Source organism: Anopheles bellator, chromosome 1 (assembly GCF_943735745.2).
Source record: "Anopheles bellator chromosome 1, idAnoBellAS_SP24_06.2, whole genome shotgun sequence".
NCBI classification, from domain to species: domain Eukaryota; kingdom Metazoa; phylum Arthropoda; class Insecta; order Diptera; family Culicidae; genus Anopheles; species Anopheles bellator.
In genome coordinates this window covers 18,564,731-18,587,382 of record NC_071285.1, presented here as the reverse complement: position 1 = coordinate 18,587,382, position 22,652 = coordinate 18,564,731, and the positions used below count along the sequence as shown (strand labels likewise).

The window sequence follows — 22,652 nt, the reverse complement described above, 5'->3', positions numbered from 1 at the left end:
GGGCCCACGTTTTGCAACAGTTTTCAAGGTGACAAACATAACCTCGGCCCGGCAACCGCCGGGGTAAGTAAGTTTTGCCCCGTAAGCATAAAGTAAGTAAAGTAAAGTAAAGTAAGCATAAAAAGTGTTTCCATCTTCCCAACTAGATGTATCAGTTGTTCCCTTAAAACTAAAAATGAAAGTAAAACGATTATGTTTGATAGATATAGACGATTTTTCTTGAAATAAAAATACAAATAAACTTTAATTTGCTATAATTCATAAGACGATATTACAATTTTAGGTTTGATAGTTTTTTTATCGGCATAATGAACTTGGACTCTAACAAATAATTCGTTAAAGGATACAAGAATCACACCAATAACATTTAACAAAAGATATTAATGAGTATTGCCTTAGAGTTGAATTGAATTATTTCGAGCATGTCTTTATTTTAAAATTGCAGAATAAGGTATTAAGCCGTAAAACGATCATAATTTGCAAGAAGAGATATTAATTATTATTTTTAAATACCATTAAATCTTATTTGCTGTAATTTGGCTGTATTTGCTTAATGGCTGTAATTTCTCCCGATTTTTTGCCAGAACTTAAACTTCCAAAAATTGTTTCGCGTGGTTTTTGGGTAGGAAAAACGTTCGATGGTAGTCTTTTAAGGTTAAACAAAAACCGAATTATGTACCTTGGACACGCATGCCAATATGATCAACATTGCAAGCCTCCGCCGACCGGCATTCCCGGTATTTTCCTCCAGACACTTGTTGGCTCGTTGACTACTACTCCGACCTGACGCACGGGGAAAAGCTCAGCTTGCAGTTGATAAAGAAGATAGCAGCGGTGCACATGCACACCGCTCACCCCGTAGCCTCCACCGGCCGCCCGGAAGGTCGGCCCTACAACCCGACTTCACTTATCAGGCTTTGATAATGTGAAATTAAACATTAAGAAAAATATTGTATAAATAAGCTGAGGGCGAGAGTGGGTGGCATGCGTCCTCGGGGGAGAGGTGGGATGGGAGAGGAGGGCAACAATAAAGCTCGTCCCTATCGCCACGGGGACCCCGATCACTATCGTGGCCAATCCAATCGACAGGTTGGCCAATCAATCGACGTCCGGTCGGGCTGTAGGAGTCGCCCTGTCCACAGTTGATGGCCGGCAACCGGAGCGTTCTGATATCGCTCCGATATTCGTCGGTTCAGTGGAAGTGTCATTGTGCCCAGGAGATCAACGAAGTGCCAATTTAACACTTTTACTAAACGTGGACCTGCAGAAACGAAATGGGCAGTATTGGACAACCTGGGGCAAGCAACGTGACCGCCACCGTTCAGCCGGTGGCCGGCGCGTACTATCCGTACGGGTTGCCCGGAACCGACGAACCGTACGATAGTAGCTTCCACATCTTTCCACCGGATTACTGCACCCCGGAGTACGACTACCGGACTGAGTAAGTCACCGGCGGACAGAAGTTGGGAACATCGTGGATTTATTCGGTACGCAAGCGGCGGTGGCAGGCCATCCATAAACCAGCGATTGACCGTCGTCGAGATTACTGGCCGCGTTATCTAAACTGGCCACAAACAAGTCAATAAGGGTGATAGCGGAGAATGGGCGCCTCCATCAGCCGGTGGATTGGGGTCCAAAAAAAAGATAGGCCTTTTTCGGTTTTATTGGATTAGTTGTTAACCCTAAGGCGCCACTTGACTTTGATTTTGAGTAATTGATTCGGGGCCCACTCAAGTGGCGCTTTGCGAGATTTTGGGTAATCGCCGCCTAATTGCTTCCGAATTGTTTCGATTAGCGGGACTGAGCGGCAATGGGGAATTGCAGCGCGGGTGAGGTCACCTGGAGGCGAGTTGAGGTAAATCCTTTAGTTAACAGTGTTCCCAAGTTTTTCAGTTCAGCAGAGTTTGTCCCGAAAAGGCTTTGAATTTAAATCTGCTCTGCATTAACGCGTTGTTAAGGGAATCGACCCTCAATTGAGTGAGGGTCCTGACATTCTATCAAATTTCAAACGCCAATCATGCTTGACATAGCCTTGGGGCTGTCGGGCCAGAGAATCCCTATTCGCGTCCGTCGTTCGGCGGAACGGCTTCCATGTCAAGATACAAATCAAATTAGGCTTATATCAATAATTGTGGTTTTCACAAAACGGCAGACGAAACACGGGAACCACCACGCTACTTAGGCAGCGTTACAATGTATCGCTGGAAAAGGCAATCAAGCAATAGCTTTTTTTCGTTCGCCCTGTTTTGCCGGTTGCCGGCTCAATCGACTCGAAAGCGGAAGGACCCATTTAGCATGACGAATGGATTCATTTCGTGCTCCATTTTTTATCGTTGCGAAGAATGGTGCGCCCCATGACTGGTTAAGTGTACGCCCGGGTAAACGCTACTTAAACTATCTGCTTCTCAAATGGAAGCCTATGTGAAGCTAAAAGTAACCAGGAGGGGGAATGCGGGAGACCTTGTGACTTACGGAACATTATGATGTAAAGTTTTTGAACAATTTCCTTGCTAAATGAAGAAGACTGATTAAGGATCTGAGCCTAAGGGTCTGACACTAATCCATAAAAATGGTAACTAGTAATTGACTGTGCTAAGCTACTGATCTTGGCGCTTTACTGCAATTACATTGCCTTGTACGGTATTGCATATGTTTCACATATGCGGAAATTACCCAAACAACTTCTGTCTTCGCCCACATAAAGGACGCCCCGTTGTAGCTACGAATAAAAATCCTCCCAAATCTCAAAGCAGCAATCAACCAGTACCTTCACAGGCTCGTTTCAAAACTAGACAACTTGTCCCACCAAAAAACGGCAAACAGTCTCGTAAAACGCGTAGCGAAATGGGTTTGTTTGGAAAACCAATTACAAAGTTCCCACGGTGGTCCCGGTGGCGGTGGGCTGCCGATGCTTAGCTACGATGCCACAGCCACAAGTGAACGAGCTGTTGAAGGGCCACATCGCGAAACCCTTGCGCTGTCGTCAGAAGGACCTCGGGTCAGAAGGAGCTGCACTCACGGGGCAAGTGCAGTTGCACTTCGTTTGCCAGCGTCTGGTTGCAGTGCTGATCTTCTGCCACACCAGCCAATTAACTTCTGTCGTTGCGCCTCGTTTTTTAGAATTAAATCAAACCGACCGACACGCGGGTCTATGTGTGTAGAGTTTTGGCTGGAGACGGAGCGGCAAAATAAAAATATGCTCATGAAGAAACGCTTGCCGTGACTGAGCATAAAAAATCATTACCAACGTACACGCGTCCGGGGCCGGTGATGGCCGTGGGAACGGGCGCGACTGGCTTTTCTAACAAACTAATTTCCCCAACGCAGAAAGACTGCAACGCAAGCGAGGCACCCTCTATTGCGCATTTGTGCCGCTGAAAGTCTCGATCTCAGGTTTACGATCGCTGCCCTGCCCTGCTCATCCGTAATTAGGAGCTATTTATGCGATTGTTTATGCGATGGCGCTCTTTGATGGAGTTCTTCGTTGTTGGTGCAAGGATATGCTTCCTACGGTTCGATGGCTCATCAGTGTCCCAGGGCTCCAGGGCTCACGCCACAAGTCAAGTGTACGTTCTTGGGGGAATTTTGTGAGACTTGAGCGAACGACCCTACAACACGGCATTGGGATGCAGCCAACGAACGGGAGTTGTCGACAGAAGGCACGCGATTTGCATATGAGTCTCTCGTCGCTTCGAGGGTGCTGCTGTAGCCGGTGAACCGAACACATGTTGTGAAGACTACTGCGGCCATTCCGTGCTAAACCCACACATCGGTTTCCGGAACCCAAGTTCCCCATACGATAAGATTTATCGCTGGAGCGCGCTGATGTTCATCAAACCGCGGCAACTTTCTTCGCTAGTTATGCTGTCGGGCTTCATGGGACTTTAATCGACCTATGATGGGGTGCACTTAAGGCCGGACTGGCAAAGTGGAGTTTTGCGTGATCGCTTTCCCCATCCGATTGCGACGTAATGGCCAATCAATGGATGTTCATATCATTTGACTAAGACTAGTTTAAATTGAATTGTGTTCGATCGTCATTTCCTGCGACATGCCACTATCGATCAGCTTCGATGTTCAGGTTGGCCAACAATCTGATGAGGCTGTTAAGCGGCTTTTGCGTCCCTGAATTTATCCTTGTTTTATCCCATCCTTTGGAAAACATTTCTTGTGAGTTCGTTAACCGCCGCTTAATTGTTTCTTACACCTGAAATCTAAACAAAAGAGTAAATGATTTAAACAGGTTTAACAAATCCCAAATTTCAGTTGAAAGTACCTACTTAAAAAGTTTTCCAGCGCAGCGCCTGCTGCACTGCTTACGCTTATTACGAACACGGTTGCCTAGAGCTACAGTTCGTCTCCTTCTGGCTCCCATTTGGCTACGCCCCTTTTTCGAAGGGGGACTACTTTTCCACCCAGCACCCCCCCGCCGCCACTTCTTTGGGAACGACAATAAAACATGGTTTCCTTCAAACGTTTGCATAAGCAGAAAGAAGGAAAAAACATCCTTCCGTTCTGTCCTGCTTGCTCGACTTTCCAGGACATCCTGGCGGCCGGCTGAGTTTGGAACCATTGGCTACAGGGACCCGTGTTACAATGTAGTCCATCAGTATCCTTACAAACTTGAAAGCGTGAGGGTCGCGGCCAACAATAGTTTGTGTTGTAACTACTTTCGTAGAGTTAACTATAAACCACCGGCAAAATGTTACCGAAAGACAAAACCGGCAATCCGCAGCTGGAGAAGCTGCTGACCAAGTGTGCACCGTTTTTGTCGTGGGCTCCGATCTTTATGCCGGCGGCCACACTCAACCACAATCTGCTGCGGGCAGCCCTTTACCCGATCGTGCTGAACTCCTCCATTCCCCGGTGAGGATCTTATCGAGACGGGGATTACTCGGGCAACGTGCCGTGGAAGGATAAGGCACCGCACGCCGATGCGATAAACCGTAGATAGTACAACACTTTTCCTAGCAACAGTGATAAGCAGCAGGGGATTTTGCAACATAGCATACAGTGTACCTTTATGGGTTTTTACAAAAATTTCAAGTTTTATCGGCATTGGTATCAGTGTTGAATATGAAACAAAGTTTCATTTTGTTGAATGCGATGTTTTAAGGAAAATCCCAATTACCTGTTCTAGTATTAAATTCATAAAAATTCTTTAAAAGTGCATATCGGTCTGACTCTTTCTGTGATCTCTCTTCGACTCCGAATCCCACAACAGGCTCCTCGACAGCATGCGAATGGCGCCATCACAGCGATCGCAACGGTTCCACATCAGCAACATCTTAGAGCTCAACAACCAGCAACAACAGCAGCAGCACAGCGACAGCGCCAAAGATCAGCCCATCATTTCGAACCTTTCCTCGTCCGGCTCCCTGCAACAGCATCACCAAGCTTTCCACCCTTTCACCATTTCCGAGCTAGAAACCCAGCCACATCATCACCATCCAGCCCCATCCGGCCCAGGACTGGAAGGTGGTTCGTCCGGGGGTCCTTTCCCCGGGAACGGCTCTACGGAGGAGTCCAGCCATCTCCCGTATGGTGCTGGGGATTCTTCGCATGCTGCCAGTTGTTTGCCGCTCCAGTCTGCCGTCAATCCTGCCACCGTTAGTTCCACGATTCCATATGACCCGCCGCCATACTATCCGTATGCACACCACCATCATCTGTTTGGGGGTGCAGGTAGCGGCCTGGGGACTCCGCCGACAGTGGATCCGTCCAGGTCGACCTATCCCTATCATCATGCCAACGTCAACCTTGATTATGGTGAGCTTAACGAGCGTGTGCGGGAGATAACAAAACTTTTAACCTGCATTCCACTAGCGGCTCTCACATCGATCGATTTCCATTACTTCCACAGTACCGTCGGTAGTACATGACGCCAACAGCAGCCATCAGCTCAGCCCGGATACCACGTCACCTGGACCGGAACTTTATTCGTTGGCTTCCTACAACAACATACCGCGCGTAGTGAACGAGGCTTCCGACCGGTTGGCTGCCCTTGCCGAGCAACATTTGTCCCAGGATGGCCCCTCGGCACTCGATGCAGAGTGTTCCGTGGATACGAACAACAACCCAAATCGCTCCTGTGACAACGGCACGCCGGACGACTTCGAGTCTCCGACACACCCCGTTGGCCGTTCCAGTGGGACACGTGGGGGCCAATGTTCCAGCCAATCGGGCACTACGGGACACAAGAAACGGAAGCGACGCATTCTGTTCTCCAAAACGCAAACTTTCGAGCTTGAGCGACGTTTTAAGCAGGCCCGTTACCTATCGGCACCGGAGCGCGAACATCTGGCCAGTGTGATCAATCTGACGCCGACGCAGGTGAAGATATGGTTCCAAAACCATCGCTACAAAACGAAACGGGCGCAAACGGAGAAGACCGCTACCGGGTACGGTCCGGTCGTCGGTAGCAATCCTCCGAAAAAGGTTAACGTTCCGGTGCTAGTGAGAGACGGAAAACCTTGCTCGGATGCCCTACAACATCAGCAACACCAGCATCATCATCATCATCAGCAGCAGCAACAACATTCTCATCAGCATCCTGCTTCGGCTCACTTTCTAACGAGTGTCCACCATTCGTCCTTTGGTGGTGTTCCCGTTGGAGGTATACACGCACCGGTCCCGGGGATCCATTCCGGACATGGCGCTTCACCGCGTATGTGGTGAAATCCCTGCGATAAAGGGAGTACTATTTTATGTGCAATAACCAGGCCAAGTTTCCACACGTTGGCCTAATTTAAAACAAAGTGTTAAAAATAAATTAAGTAACAAAAAATAATTTTTAAAGGAATAGAAGATTATTATCAAATTTGAAGATAGGATGCATTTTTATTGCAATTAATAGAACAGTACATTTAGTCATCGTATTTCAATATTTGAATTGCAGGCTCTGCAGCGCCACTGGCGGGAAATACCGATCTGACAGTTGTGAATAGTTATTCACCACGGAAAATGACAGCTTCCCGAATGACAGACAGCGCAGCAAAGAACAAAACGCCGAAAATAAATAAATTGCCACCGTAAACCAAGTCCGTTGCTCTTCTGGTCGGCGCATTGGCTGGGCAAAGAAACAAAAATGTATACCAGGATCCGTTTTTGAGAAGTAAATTCTGCTACCCCAGTTTATCGAAAAATCTCAAACCCGCCAAGTAATCCAGAAATGGAACTGCCTTTCTTGGGTGATACGTTGATCGTTCTGGTTTCGCAGGTGCGGCTTACGGCTCGACATTCCAGCACCTAAGGGTCCTTATTAATTGTTTCGCTGGTTTCGATTGATTTCAGTTAATTTTCTTCATCGGAGGATGGCTGTTTTTCGTGAAGCAACTGTTCCGGAACTACGAAATACGGCAACTGGTTGTGCAGCTCATCTTCTCCTCGACCCTGGCCCTCTCGCTGACGATGTTTGAGCTGATTATTTTTGAAATAATCGGCTTCCTAGACTCAACTTCGCGCTACTTTCACTGGCGCCTCGGCTTAACGCTGCTGCTGATTATGGTCATCGCGGTGATACCGTATCTCATAGCCTACTCCTGCATCAGCAACGTGCGGATCGGTAACTGATGGCTTTAAAAATGTATCTCAGGAGATCTAATTTTTCGCACCTTTTCTCTCCCCTTCCCATCAAAGTGCCCGCAAAGTGGGTACAACCGCTGACCACACTCATCTGGCTGTGCTATCTGTACGGGTTCTGGCGCATAGGCGATCCGTTTCCGCTGCTCAGCGTTAGCCGGGGCATTTTTACGATCGAGCAAGCGGTCTCGCGTATCGGCGTCGTCGGCGTGACGGTGATGGCGATACTATCTGGGTTCGGTTCGGTCAACTATCCGTACACGAGTATGTCCTACTTCATACGGCCCGTCTCGCAGACCGATGTGGTCAATCTGGAGCGTAGGCTGCTGCAAACGATGGACATGATACTGGTGAAGAAGAAGCGGATCGCACTCGATCGTAGGAGAAACAAGCCGAACCAGAAGCAAAGCATCTGGGGCATGATCAGCAGTGTAACGCAGAGACCGGCCGGTGCAGAAAGTAATGTATCAAAAGTAATGTCGTCGTTGATGACGAACTTATCTCTATCCTCGAATCCTGCGCATAGATATTGGACAGTTGCGATTGGAAATTTCCGCCCTAGAGGAACTGTCCCGCCAGCTGTTCCTCGAGGTACATTCCATGAAAAACATGCAGGAACGGGAACGATGGGCCGGAACGCTGCAGGGAAAGTACTTCAACGTGCTGGGGCACTTCTTTAGTTTGTACTGTTTGTGGAAAATTTTCATCGTAAGTGATGCTTTCAACCGTCAGTGTCGCTGTTCCCATTTCATTACTTCCTGTTTCCACAGTGCACGATCAACATAATATTCGATCGCGTAGGTAAAAAGGACCCCGTTACGCGAGGCATCGAAATCGCGGTGCATTGGTGCGGGTTCGACATGGACATCGCCTTCTGGAGCCAGCACGTGTCATTTCTACTGGTCGGCTGCATCGTGGTCACCTCGATCCGGGGCCTATTGTTGACGTTGACGAAATTTTTCTACAAAATTTCCTCCAGCAAATCATCAAACATCATCGTGCTGGTGCTGGCCCAGATCATGGGCATGTACTTTTGCTCGTCGGTGCTGCTGATGCGAATGAATATGCCTGCCGAGTACCGGGTGATCATAACGGAGGTGCTCGGTGGGCTGCACTTTAACTTCTACCATCGGTGGTTCGATGTGATCTTTCTGGTGAGCGCACTGGCCACGATCGTGGTGCTTTATCTACTGCACAAACCACCAAACGTCGACAGCAGTATGTAACGTGAAAAGTATGATCCTAACCCGCTGTGTATCCTTGCTCGTACTGCTCTACAAGTGTGATTGTGCTTTATTTTTAAATCCATTCCGACGTTTCCGAACCGCATACCGGCGGCCATGACAAAAGGCTGTCAAAGATTCTTGTTGTAAATAATTTAACCGCGAACAAGGCGAAAACGAAAAGAACGACAATAAAATAAAGTTCTGATATCAAACTCGAACCTCCGCCCTCGAAGGTGCTGTCACAAGACATAAATTATACACGCGGGAAATACTAAATCCATTTAGTTAATACTTGTTTTTTTTTGGACCACACCATAAGAATGGGGTTCCCGCCGAAGCGGATCACAGGCGAGAAATTATCACGATTTATTTCCCCTTTTACGGCCACTTCAATGCGATTCAAACCATCAATAGTTAATGAGTCAGCACCGTAGGCGGGCGGCAACTGGAACAAATGGAACGTCATCGTTGCACTGCTGGCCCCTCTAGGTACCCGGCGGAAAGGGCCCACAAATCTCATTTTTGCCGTTTCAGCCTTCGGGGCGAATGGCTGGCTGGTTTGGTTTGGTTTTCTTGTACGGCGGGCCAGCGGCAGCGTTCGTTGTCATGCCGATGGTCCATTTTATGAATAAACAACTTTTCGCCCCTAGCGGACAATCGGCTTCTGGTCGGGTCGGAAGGACGAAGCCACGAGTTTCGAGGCGAGGCCGCAGCTCGTGGCATCCACGCCGTGGTGAGGCAGTCGAGCGACTCACACGCCACACCTTGAAGCACGGGAACTAACATATGACTACGGGTGATGCGAGTTCGTCATAGAAGGTTAACCGCTTTCGTTAGCACCACCGCTGCTTGTGCCGCGTGTTCCGCGTATGTCAATAGACGTGCTCCGATCGCGAGTGCCATGCCTGTGTCCGCCGGGTGTTTGAAACATTAATCGATAGACCGTTCAGTTGCCGTTCGGCGTTTGATGAAAGTGAATTAACTCCATTCGGGACCCGTCATTTGGTTTGTGATTCAAAGAGGCAAACAGAAAATTTACAAAGCTCACCGTTAAAAGATGGCCCGTTACGGAACTGGAAAGGTGCTGTGCGACATCGAAGCCGATCGAAAGAAGGCGGAGAGTAGTAAATAACCTTCCGTGCACCCTTCAGTCAGCTCTTCTCTGCGTTGCATTCCGCTTTAAAACCAGTGTGTCCAATCGTGGGCAATTTCACACACATAAACTGGGGACCGGGCTGGGGAAAGGAGCAAAAATCAATCTATCGTTGTTTGGTCGAATCGTTGGGCCCCGACGGTAACGCTGGTTCGACAACAGGTTGCAAGTTGCACCCGATGGCCGGAAGCCGATCGGGACGTGAAATAACGACACCGGTCAGCGGGTGCATCCGCCGGATGTCCGTGTGCTCCGGGAGCGGAACAAAAGTAAATCAGCCGTGCTGTGAAGATAATTAAAGGTTGACACCGAAAGGGCAAGTTCAATATTGGACCACTTAACAACCCTCAGGATGGCGACGTAGTGGTGCTGGTTATTGTGAAGTTGACGGTGACGATGCTCACAGTCAGGTTGTTAGTAGTAGTCAATTAGTTTGGTGTGTGCAGTGAACCATAATGGGTTGCAACACTAGCCAGGAGATACCGAACTGCATAGGCCAGAAAACAACTGACTCGGCCGCCGCCCTCGGTGACCTACTGGAAGGTGATATTGAGGAAGGTAAGCCATAAACAAAGGTTATTCAAAGTTCACAGTTCAGTTTAACAGCTGCAACCTTGCTACATGGAGGCGCCTGGTACCCGATGTATACGCCTGGTACTTTTGATTGCTCCCCATAATTGAATGCCTCTGGAAGAGGGAATTTTGGGCCAGGATGTGATGAGACTGTATAGAAGAGCCACCAAAGGAACAAAAAGGCATAAATTCTAAAATCTGTCTAAAGCGATAGCGATATTACTCATATGCTACTTACACATATGCAATTAATTCAAGCAGGAAAAACTCTTACTTTCCGGAAAAAATCCCAGTAAATCGTCATTTCCCAAATATCGTATTCCAAGTGGTCCGCCAAGTAATAAGCATTGAATGTGGAGTACCCAGCCGTTCCCCTTTTTTTAAATAGCAACCGCGGAAAGACGGAAGCTTTCCCGAAAGCTTTCGCACCGCTCGAAAGCTCCGCTGCTCGAAAGCTGTTACATTGCGAAGCGTTTCGTTTCGAGTAGCAGCTGACGGGAGCGCGTTCGGCAAAACCGACTGGCCCCGTTTGACCGAGCCCGAACCGGGCTGTCGATCGCGCTCGAGCGGCCTCGGCGACCGAACCGCCCGTGTGTTGTTGGTGGCCGGTGGTGCTTTTCGGTGTTCGGCGTCCATCCCGTGCTGCCACATCCTACCGTTACCTCACATCCTTCGGACGCAAGGACGGCTGGCTGTTGCCTGCTGGCACCGCGCGAGCTTTCAAGGCTGCTCACTCTGAAGCGATACTCGCAGCTGTGCACACGCGAAAAGTTGCCCCGTGGCCCGTGACGGTCTCCTCGCGCGCGCGTTCTAACGCCTTCGAAGCCAAGCTCAACCGAACGGTGCGCCTTTCGCGCTGTCCACCCTACCTGCCTCGACGGTGACGGGTTCTCCGTTTCCGGTGTCTTCGGTCCTTCTTCACCCGGCCGCGCGGCCCTCGGGTTACTCATTGCGTAAGCGTGCCATTTTCGCGGAAGCAGCGCGGAAGTAATCGTCCCCAGTTCGCACCATCATCTCCGTGTGCCGTGTGGTGTGGATTTCTGTTTGGTGCCCCGGGTGCTCGAAAGCGGTTATTAGTTACGCCACTCGCGCTCACCATTATCCGTGCGGTTCCGTAGCGTGCGTGCTCTCGTACCCCTCGGACGTCTTCGAGGAGTGACACGGAAAGCCCCCTCCACTCACTTGTCCTTCGGCAACGGCAGCACAGCCCAAGGACGGCGGCAGGCGTTTAAACAGGTAACTTCTTCCCTTTCTACTTCCTGTGCCCATTTCGCCACCTTTTTTTGCAAATGTTTCAAAAGAGACAAAGTTCAACCCGGCCAGGCCTCCGCTTCAGAAGCTGACAGCCGCGGCCCGGCCACAGTTATGATGGTTGGTAGATAAATTATTTATAATTAAAATAATTATAACCCAAAATGGAGCCATCGCGATAAGCGGAACTTTCTGAGGACGTCCCCCTCCCCACCCAAGTCGGGTTTGAACCGTAAATCGTATCCGGCGGTGAGGGGATCTTGTTGTCGTCATCGGGCTGGTTATCGTTTCAAAAAGCGTTTCATCGCTCGGAGAACGGGCCGCGGACGCGCTCCGATGAATAATGTACGTATCGTGACGTGTCGTGTAGGTAGGACTCCGGAAGGCGGCCGGAAACGGAAACCTTTGGCTGACTCTCGGTAAAGTGGGCGCCCGGGGTGAGGAAATTAAATCGGGCACCGGGAGGGCTGCCCGCGGAGCCATCACAAAATCGATCGATCGCTGCTCACACTTCCGATGGCCTCACCGGCATCTCATCTCGGGGGCCGCCTGCCGTTACCGTTTCGGGAGGCCCGAACGTTGGCTTTATTGATTTCGGGCTTCAATTTTTGATGCACTTCCTGCTGGGCGCGCACACCTGGAGCGAGGCCACCGAAACGAACTGGTGGCCCCACGGGCTGGGGGTTTGATTCCGTTAGTTAGCTACTTACTCGACCCCGTTTCCGGAACCGAAGACTCGCGCGCTGTGATTGCGTAAGCAAGGTGATTCGATTTCGTTTCTTACGCTGCTCCGATTGGCCACCGTAGGGGTGGCCTGTGAGAATTTTCCTCGTCGTTTCCAGTCGAGATTCGATCGCCCGCCAGGGGTTCTTCTAAGGAACAGCCTTCCAGCTAATGGAGACACTTTGAAGCTCGCGTGTCCCCAACACTTCACGAACGGCCCGCACTAAGCGATTCCGCGGCATTTACATGATTCTGAAGCATCACTCAGCCCACGGTGCAGCCTGGCCTGGGCCTGGGACGGTGGGTTTCAGAATGGTGCCGTTTATTGATCGAGCGCACGGTTGAAAAGGTCACGGACGCACTCGTGGCGAGCTGGTGACTCAGAAAATCAGTGAACCGGCGCTGGTGAAGATGAAGTTACTGCAATTTTTTTTGCTGTTTTCTGTTCTTTTTTTAAACTTACGATGTTGAGTCGATCAAACGTTTTCAGTGCCCTTCGAATAATAGCGAAAAGTCCTCAATTTCAACGACCCAATAGGTCGATTCATTACCGTGGTGTCATTTCTAAGCGAATTCAAATTCTCAAATTTATTGCCCATTAAAATGGCAACGACCTGGCCGCGTAAGGCCTAGGACGAATCTGGGCCTAGTTAGGGCTCCCCGGCACGAGACCGAAGCTTATGAATAAAATTATCGGACCCTTTCGGTGAAGGGCACCAGAATGAATGAATGTAGAAATAACAATCATAAAGCCTATCCCCTGGCTGGCACAGGACGGGCGTTGTCTGCCGTTCCGCTGTTCCCGTTCCCGGGGTGTGCTAGTAAATAGATTTGGTATGCCACCCCGAAAGTGAATGTGGTGCCAACGATTCGGGTGAATTACGACGACTGCCCGGCCCAACCCCGGGGTTCGTAATACATTTTTCGCCACACGCCACACGAATTAATAATTCATTTCGCGATTGAGAAAATCCTTCGCCCACACAACGGGAGGCTGTGTGCGCGCTCGAATCGAATTACCGCGCCCAGCTGGGAGATGAACTCACATTCGTTTACAAATCACCACCAAGGATGTTAATCAGCAAGCAAACGCTGGTGGAAGGTGCGAATAGAATCCGACGGCACACGCAACCAGCGCACCAGTTGCGTTGCGCTAGTAGAACTTGATTATAATTCTCAGGCACAAAACCGAGAGTCCTGGCTGGTGGCTTGCACGTGGCTGATTATTCGCATATTTGTGCACTGACTTTCATTATGCAAATGATGGCGGAAACAGCGCTGGTGGAAACAAATCTTCAAAAACCGAAACCGCTTCTAACAAGAACGCGCGCCCCAAACGGGACGAGCCGAACCACGGAAACCACTTCTCCGAAAACGCTTTCCTCTCCCACTCGAAGGCTGCGATATCTTCATCGTGTGCAGTGCCGTCAGTGCCGTGATTTATCGGTTATGGTGGTAACCTCTGTGGCAACATGTCGACCGCCACCTGCCACCCGCCGCGACCTCCGCCGAGTGCCGGCATCCACGGCCTCGAAATCAATCGGCTGGCAAACGGTGGGTTGGTGGGCGGGCCCGCTTAAGCCGACATTCACACCCTCCCGGCAGGCAATAGACCGGAAGGGCCGGGCTTTGCGAAATTGTAAATGACAGCCACCGGGAACGTGACGAGCTTACGAATTGTTTCGCAAAACGGTGTCGATGCAAATTTCAATTCCATCCTCCCGAACGGCGGTTTGTCGTGACTATTGTAGTCCTCGCTGGCTTCCCCCCCACCCGAACGGTCTACTGGTGGAACCGCAGGAACCGATAGGAACCGTTTTGTGCTCCCGTGGTGCGGTGCCGCTCCGGAATTGGATTCTGGCGCAGGCGGCAGATGCCCAACGAAGGGAGGGCTTTCTTACCAATGTTACTAAGTGAGACCGGTAGGGGAAAGAATGAAATAATTAGAATTGCAATTAAATTATATATTTCCCTATCGGGTGCCCCTATTGAATAGCTCCCTGTGCTCGGTTGCATAACGATGCTCGGTGGCTAGTGGGACCATGGATACAGCCCGAACTGGAAGGAAGAAACGTTTCGCCCGCCGGAGATTAGTTTTGGTGAAATTATTTATCAGCATGTTGTTCGGCACCTTTTTGTGCCGGTTACACCCGATCGCCTAGAGAGCTGTTGAGCTTGGAATGGCTCTAGCTTATCGGAATTCAAACGAAATGCGAACAGATGCTGCGTGCAATGCAGGTATTAGGAAAAAACAGGATCCCTCCGAACATTTCACCCTAATGTAGATAAAAGTTTGCTCATACATATTTATAAAAGCTTCGTTAAGAAATGTGTTCAACCGAAAGGCGTACTTATCATTAATTTTGCGTGGAAGCCAAAGTTCAGCCTATCTTTACCGTGCGTGTTGCTGTCCCTAAGCCGGTAGGTCTTTGCGACCTCACGTCGAATTGACGTGCACAAGTCACACACTCCTCTAACACAAAACAAGAACTCAGGTCTTATAGGAAAAGTTCAACAAGGTTTTTCTCCCAAGCCCTCAACAACCCGTGCTGATAATGATAAGCACTTGGAAACAGATACCAGTCTAATTACATCAGAAGCGCCCCAATCCGCCCGAGCCGCGCACGTTCAACAGTTCCTTCATCAAACTTTCATACCACGAGCGAAAGAGCGAATGGCAATCACTCAGCGCGGACCATCCGAACCCCCGGGCTCACCGGCTCAGCTGTTGGCCACGTGCCACGTCATTCGAATTGGCAAAAAAACAACGTTATTCCACCTTTTTTTTGCGCTCATGCAACACATGCCACTTCGGCGTGGGTCAAAGAACTGACATGCAAGCGTAAGGTGCTAGCAAGCTGGGGCTTCTGACAAGGCGCGCCCCAATTAGCCTAAGACTTTGGCCGAGCCGGAACGGAAAGTATGCCGCCATAACATACCGGTTCACCGGACCTAGGTCTTCCAATTATGTCTCACGTCCGTCGTACCTTTCGCCAATCAGTCGCCAGGACGGCTAAAGTTTCGATGTTTACGTTGGTACACTGTGGGGTGGTCATCGAACCAGACCGTTGTAAATGATCACATGCGGTTATCCGTTTTATTGAAATCGATAAATCAACCCGAGCGCACCGGCTCCGGAGGAAACGGGTTCCCATCAGCGCCTACGGCCGGATATTGTGATTCGATTCTGTGAATGGCTCAGTGAGACCGTTGGGTTAGGTTCAACCGCAAGTCCCTCGGTCGAGAGTGAAAAGACGGGAATTTAAAAGAATTGGTAGTGAGTAATGGAGAGAAATGTGTCTCCCCGGTTGTCACCATTTTTCATCCCCGTGAGGGCTTCTCCCGCTGATGTATAATGGTAGTCTATAATTGCGCTCTGCGGCGGCTTACACGTCCGGATTTCCTCCACTCGAGCCTGACGAGACCGAGTTGAAGCGCCTCTCCGACAGGCAGGCAGGTAAACCGAAAGGGGTTTGCTGTTTCGTTCCATCTCCGCCCTCCGAGAACCTGGTGCGGTTGCCAAGCGCACCGCAAACAGTCCTTCGGTCCTCGAGCACCTTAAGCCGGGTCCTTCGGAAGTGAACGGAATTGCGGGGACGGGGACCGAAGCAGGCCACCAGCACGGTAGCGCGATATTCGAATCGATTCACTGTCGCTTAGTGGCCGATCAGATTGAGGTTAGGTTTTCGATAGTGCCACTTACGGATTCTCTGGTGGACGTGAAACGGCTACAACAATGAGGCGGTTTAGGTTTTAGGTTTCACCTGCAACGTTTGGGGGGCGTTGAGAAAAAAGCCACTGCCGAGAGTGGCGTAATGGCAGGGTGGACATGCTTACAAAAGTACGGCTGGAAGTCGTAGAAGTGATTGACGATGTACCGATGCCCCATTGATGGCGAGATGGTCACTGTCCCGTGACGCAACCGATCAACGGTTGATTAGGCCGTTCTGGATCGATCGAAGCCTTAGTCTCGCTTTCGTGTCCTTTGTCTCTCTCTCTCTCTGCCGCGTGTGCCAGATAGTGCGGATGTATCAATCAGTGGCGAGCGGATGTGTAGGTACGGTGGATCTAATACCGGAAAATGTAACACAAACGGACCAGCGATAGTGGACCACAACTGACCATAGATTGTTGTTGGCGTTTTAGTTTTTTTTTTTGCTTCATAAAACCCATTCCCGTTGGGACACCCGAGGGAAGCTCGAGCACACCGATACGGATGGCTTACGATCGGCTGCGGCGATGCGAAGGATATTAAATTCAAAATTAAATTGCTTTCAATCCATTCCGATTCGATTGCGATGCGCTTCGTCCATTGGACGCCAGCAGCGACTTCATAAAACGTCGATAAAGGCTGGCAATATTTCGATATTAAACTTTTTAATGATTTGTGTGGATCGATTAAATACGCTGCACTTCACTATACTGCGACTGAGCTGCAAAGAAAACTATTCATGTACTTAAAATTGATTGGAAAATGATCAACCTACTTTACAGCTCATTTTAAAATATAAAAGACGAAAAATACTTCGCTTCGTAACATCAGTTATCGCCTTCCTGGTTCACTGGCCCGATTTACCTCAACATATACCCTTACTGCTGCGGGTCCGAATCGTCCGAACTGTGGCACGATGTGTTTCGAAAAGACGTTGTTGCGTAACCTCAACCAAGTTCCGTAACTTCCATCTGGGGCTCACCACCGTAATGGAATGAATATTGTTTTCCTAGGTCCCTTCCCACGGTGGCCCGGACCGGAGATACCTCGCTCACCAGACCCTTTTTAGCATACCACCGCGCGTACTAAGGTGAGAGCCATCCCATCGCTGGAATTGGTGTGTTTGTACACTTTATGACGTGTTACGGCTCCGAGCGGGAAAAACGGAAAGGGTCTGACGTGGGCAAACTCAAAATCCCCAACCAAGCCCAATGGAAAAAAAGATAGAAGGACGAAACAGGGGCTACCGGTGGGTCGGTTTATGGAATTTATAATAACATAAAAGAAAACATCCTGACCATTAACGAAAGTGTCGATGGCCGGCGACGGCACCGATGACACATGGACGATGGTGGACGGCCGAACAGGACCCGTTATTGGGATGGAGATGCGAAGATTGAAAGCTGCAACCATGCTCGACAACCGACATCCACCCTGGTTTGGTTCGGTTTTAATTGAATCTCTCACCAGACCGGAATGGAACCGGTTGCCAATGGAATGACCTGGACGTGTAATGGGCGTGGGGATGCTAGATGTTACCCTGGCACCCGTTAAAAGGACAATTGCTGTAATCAATACATTGATTTTTATTCACTCCATTTCCACGTTGAGTCCTCGGGGTTGACTCCGATTGTCGACTTAGAACCAAAAAAAAGGAGAATAAAACCAGGACAAGGCTTGGATGGGTTCCAGTAAATTGCTGATGGTGTTGTTCTGGCCCAGCTTTCGATTCTCTCTCGCTCTCACTTTCTCTCTCTCTCTCTCTCGCTCTCTCTATCTTCAAAGGTGGTGTGGTCGCCTTTGGGGTCTTGTTTAATTAAAATCTGATTCAAGTTTCCATTTTCGGTTCACCGAGTCGGTGTTTATTTTCAATCTTTGGGCGGTCTCGGAATGGGAGTGTCGTTTTTTCACTTCAAACCCTATCTTCGCTGGGAGCGGGAGCCCGGAGGCCGCTGCATGCTAACGCGCAGCATTGGAAAATCAGCAGACGACAGTCTGCTGGCGGCTGCCTGCCGGATGATCGATCGGAAGGAATGGCCTCCGGCAAAGATAAGCACCGGTGTCTATGGATGTGTGTCTACACGTGATAAGAATGAAAGATGAGTCACGGAATTCAATTTGCTTGCAGCAACTCCAATACGCGGGAAAAGGACGGAGCGAGCTCCCCGTTGTCGCTAATGTGAAGATGATACATTCGTAGCAGTGGTGAAAGCAATTAATTAATCGACACCTTGCTTGCGGTTCTAATTCAAATCCCCGCAAAGGAATGGAATCGCGAATTGAAACACACGTTATCTCATCAGTGGCAGCAATTTGAAATAATCTACATGTTTCATTCAGCGGAAGTTTAACAATTGCCTATCAAAACACTGGCAAAATGCCGCAAGTAGACAGATCGCTTTGATTATTGTGTTTGCCATGTGCCGTTAAGAATCCCCGGCTAAGAGCCATTAAGAAACCGCAATAAAACGTGGGTCGTGGGAACGTGTGTTGTAAAAATATGTGACTTTATCGGTTTTGCTTAATTAACCTCCATTAATTTACGACGTTCCATTAATTCCGAGTAACCGAGTAACCATGCACCATGTATTCGTCGGGAACCATTATATGCCGGAAACGGGTTAGTATACTAAAACCCATTCAGGCCGCTGGAAACTCCACGCACACCACGGTCTTTGGTGTTGTTTTCTTTTCAACCACACTGTAGCTCCGACCGTTCCAACCGATTGCGCCAATAGCGCAGCCATTGGTTATGGGCCACCACCGCTCCAGTGTTCCGTAACAGTGAGCCATTTTTCTTATGACCACCATCACCATCGTCTGTTGGCTTTTTCCTCTTGTCTGACTCACATGTGTGAATTTGCCACGGACAAAGGTCAGTTCGGGGGGTCCTTCTTCGGGCTGGCACCGTTTACAGTGAGTGATCGGCGAGCTTTCAGGTTGCTTGCGCTGGCTAATGGAAGGACAGATTAGTGGGAAAAGTCAAAGCAAAACACACTCACATTCCACTGTGACCCTCTGGCGCACCGGGGCAGAGATTTAGATCAACATTTCTATTTCGGGCGATTTTTTCGTAAAGCTTCGTTAGCCCTGCTAGCGTTCAATCGAAAACCGGTACTTAAAAGGTGTCATTAGGTCTGTGCGCTCGTCTAACGATACGGTTTCCGAACCGTACATTAGCCGGAACGAATATCTGTTGGCTCCGACCGGGCCATCGGGAGATCGGACGTTCAGCCGTCGGCTGATAGGTTAATCTACATCACAGCCATTGGCCATACTCGTTTGACCAACGTGCACGGTCGAGTAAAGGGGCAACGGCACAGAAGTGGCCAGGATGCCCACATAGGAGCGCACAGACGCACAGGCACTTCACTTTAGAAATCGATTACTCGGAAAATACATTTCTGATCGTCTCTTTTTCCTGTCGATTTCGTGTGCATTCAACTGTAAGCGTTTCTATGCAGGAACCTACGTGGTCCGTCGTCCTTTTACGGTTCCGGTGGACGTGTTCCGTTCAGCGACCGACACAACGGCACCAAGGTGTCGTAAATAATTAAACATTAGGTGAACAGCAGCAGCAGCAGCAGCAGGGAGCTCTTAATTAAAATGTATACAAGAACGCCGCCATGCAGCGTGACCCTCTTAGCAGCGTAACGGCGCCCGACCGGAAAGACCGACTCAAAAGACCGACATCAGCCCGCCGGCCCATCGGTCCGCCGGGGTGTCGGTGGAAAACACCTTCACCCGGCCGGGTGTTCAAAACACTCAACCTGCGAACGGGGCCCTAACGGTGTCACCTTTTCGCCGGGTCAGTCTTCCGGGAACGCCACAACTCCTTCAGAAGCCCGTGTGTAATTAGTATTGATTGCAAGAGTGCCGCCGAGGCCGATGCAGCTAAACCCCCGTGAGGATAATTGAGGCAGATCCGGTGTCCGATAGTGTTGCCAGCGGCGTGACGGCAGTCCCTATTCCCTGGGCCGTCACCAAACCACGTGGCCCAGGATGAGTTCGCCTGAGCGTGGGAAGCGCGTGAGAAACCCACGGCCCACAAAGGACGTGTCCGGGGCGCTAAAAACTTACACCGTCATCAGCTGTTGCATTTCTCGAATGCACTTATTTTCCTACCCCCACCGCCAGCATTCTGTGACAGGAAAGCGACACGGCGAAGGTCAATGTCGCAAACCCCACAGTTTGTGTCTGTCCGGACGGAGCCCGGTTCGCATTGGTGTGCAAATTGGATTTGATTATCATTGCTCCGCAGCCGAGCCCAGTCGAGCAAGGTTAACTGTGTAAGCCGCCGGTGCCCGGGTTGGTTTCTGTTCGATTGGCACGGGAATCGGGACGATAAGCCCCCTGTTGCAGCCGGCCAGGCCAGCGCTTCGTGATGACAATTATCACAAGCGGAAGCTGTAATGACGGTAATGACATTTGCCATCCCAATGCCTCCGAGCCCTAATGCTCCGAGTGTGGCGAGCTTTTAGTTACACTTGCGAATTGTAATTGTCCGCCAGAGCAATCCTATCGTAAAAGCGACCCACCGGGGGACGTTGGACCGTGCTCGATGTTACGTAACAACCGGGACCCATTACTGAACCCCAGAACGGGGAGCGCCATTCGGGGGTTTCGAAATCGCTGACCTCATAAAATCAACTGAAATTTTGATTTAATGTTAATTTTTCCACAAAACGCCACAAAAATCGTTGCTCAATTTGCGATTTATCAAAAAGTGACAGCCCCGCCCCGAATCGAACAGGACCGTGGCTCGACAAATGTCATGGCACCGCTTCCACCGGTTCGAACTTGGCAGCAGACATTGCACGCGAGCCACCGGAACCGGAAGCACTAAAGGTGGCTTACCGTGACCAACGAATCGGTCGGCAAGGAATCGGTGAAGATCCTGTGGGGCGCCACCAGCGCTCGGCCAGGTGTCCATAAATTATATCCTACCCGTGGCCTGTGACAGGTGGTCGCTGAACACAGGAAATCTTCCCGAAGCCCCACCAGAGACTCTGGCCCCTTACTCTGGCGCCCCGAATCGATTGGAGAGGCCCAACCAGGGTTCAACTCACGGGACATGCTCGCTCGTTCGGGTCGGTGCGCATCGTTTGTCGACTCCTGAGGGATGAGGGCCTTCATGCGTTCATAAGCGGATAGAAAGTCATGAGGCGGTGCCATTGCACGGTCCACTACACCTTTCGACGGCCAAACGGTCGACGGAGGGACGGAAGACAGACGAAGCGCGGGATTGGGTGGGATTGAAAGAAACGGATTTGGCAAGCAAAATTAGGATAACTAACCAGGAGGGAAACAGATGCCATGCGTGCGGTGCAGACTGCGACCGTGGACCGTTATGGATCGGTTACGGTGAGTATCGAAGTAATCATATTGCTCCGATAGGACGATAGGAGGTTGACGGAATCCCATGAGCCGCGCCCGCGACTCGAGTTATGGAAAGAAAGGGAATTCGTATATCCTTTTCTTTTGAAATAACTATTTAATTGGAACTTTTTGTGCTTTGTGTTTTGTTTTTTTTGTGCAGTTGCATATAACTATTTGCCTATAAGGAAATGTCAACTACATTTTCTAAAGGTTTGTAATAGAAAGTAGCTAAAGTAGAAAGAAGACGCGTGTACAACAACGGTGCGCCGTCAAACTAAAAGCTTACGAATATGATTTTTAAAGAATGACTAAACATTCAAAATTTTCATTACTAGCTTTTAACATAACCGCAAATGCCTAATTTTTTCCCTAAAAATGCAGCTAAAGTAAAGCGCACAAAAAACTGCTTTAATGAAAAGTGCTTCATACCGATTCTTGTAACCTATTAAAAAACTTATGAACCATTGAATGATTTATTTAAAAAGGAATGCATTCTTTGCACAGGATCATTATTGAATAGTGAAGAAATACGCTTCGGCCAAATAATTTTTCATCAATTCATGGGGTCAGTGGAAATCCGGTTCGATTTTTAACAAATGTTTACTGTACTACAATTGTTTGATATTACACTTCATGAACATATTTCACCACTAAAGCGGAACACACGCTTTAGTTCCGCTAGTCGTAGACGATGGCCGCCTCGGAACCAATCGGTTGGTAATTAGCGACACCGTATCGGTCATTCGAACGAAATACATAGTTATTGCACAACAATGTACTCCGCTCAACTATTGGCAGGGCCATGTTTTGATTTCTTGTCCTCCGTTGCCGCTAATTGCAGCCCGTGTACTTCAAGTTTTCGGGGTGGGCCTTTTGGCAAGGGCGATCGATTTACGAGTGCCTCAGCACCCAGGCACGAGCCTGTCGTAAACCCTTTCGGCCCGTAAAAAGGGACACTCCGCACGGCCAATAACATCAAAAAGCCAGCCTGTTTGTAGCCACATATCGAGTGGAAATATTGCTGAAAGCATGACCCAGCATGCGTTCCGTGCCG

The 22,652-nt window shown here is 49.6% G+C and overlaps 3 protein-coding genes across 4 annotated transcripts in view; all 3 read left to right on the top strand.

Annotated features, from left to right (window-relative positions):
• Window positions 1–1,221: 1,221 nt before the first annotated feature.
• On the top strand, window positions 1,222–6,729 carry LOC131216052 (homeobox protein vnd-like). Its single transcript, XM_058210451.1, has 3 exons — window positions 1,222–1,441; window positions 5,225–5,769; window positions 5,864–6,729. The coding sequence occupies exons 1-3, from the start codon at window positions 1,275–1,277 to the stop codon at window positions 6,676–6,678; spliced, it is 1,527 nt and encodes a 508-aa protein (XP_058066434.1). The 5' UTR covers window positions 1,222–1,274; the 3' UTR covers window positions 6,679–6,729.
• Window positions 6,730–7,022: 293 nt separating this feature from the next.
• Window positions 7,023–8,989, top strand: LOC131216290 (Golgi pH regulator). 2 transcript variants are annotated; one of them, XM_058210741.1, is made up of 5 exons: window positions 7,023–7,219; window positions 7,294–7,564; window positions 7,639–8,040; window positions 8,108–8,289; window positions 8,352–8,989. In XM_058210741.1, the coding sequence occupies exons 1-5, from the start codon at window positions 7,172–7,174 to the stop codon at window positions 8,805–8,807; spliced, it is 1,359 nt and encodes a 452-aa protein (XP_058066724.1). In that variant the 5' UTR covers window positions 7,023–7,171; the 3' UTR covers window positions 8,808–8,989. The 2 variants fall into 2 exon arrangements, with proteins under 2 accessions (XP_058066724.1, XP_058066725.1); XM_058210742.1 differs by having other exon boundaries at window positions 7,639–8,054; window positions 8,119–8,289.
• Window positions 8,990–10,415: 1,426 nt separating this feature from the next.
• The window catches only part of LOC131205555 (neuromodulin), a 43,702-nt gene continuing 31,465 nt past the window's right edge, over window positions 10,416–22,652 (top strand). The window contains exon 1 of the mRNA XM_058197708.1: window positions 10,416–10,518. Coding sequence (XP_058053691.1) covers window positions 10,416–10,518 — 103 coding nt within the window. The remainder of the gene's footprint in view (window positions 10,519–22,652) is intronic.

Bases quoted from the DNA above. Each gene is read 5' to 3' on its own strand.
- LOC131216290 (XM_058210742.1), top strand. From the start codon at position 7,172: ATGGAACTGCCTTTCTTGGGTGATACGTTGATCGTTCTGGTTTCGCAG. The intron at 7,565-7,638 runs GTAACTGATGGC...TTCCCATCAAAG, and splicing joins CATCAGCAACGTGCGGATCG to TGCCCGCAAAGTGGGTACAA. The intron at 8,290-8,351 runs GTAAGTGATGCT...CTGTTTCCACAG, and splicing joins GTTTGTGGAAAATTTTCATC to TGCACGATCAACATAATATT.
- LOC131216052 (XM_058210451.1), top strand. From the start codon at position 1,275: ATGGGCAGTATTGGACAACCTGGGGCAAGCAACGTGACCGCCACCGTT. The intron at 1,442-5,224 runs GTAAGTCACCGG...ATCCCACAACAG, and splicing joins GAGTACGACTACCGGACTGA to GCTCCTCGACAGCATGCGAA. The intron at 5,770-5,863 runs GTGAGCTTAACG...TTACTTCCACAG, and splicing joins CAACGTCAACCTTGATTATG to TACCGTCGGTAGTACATGAC.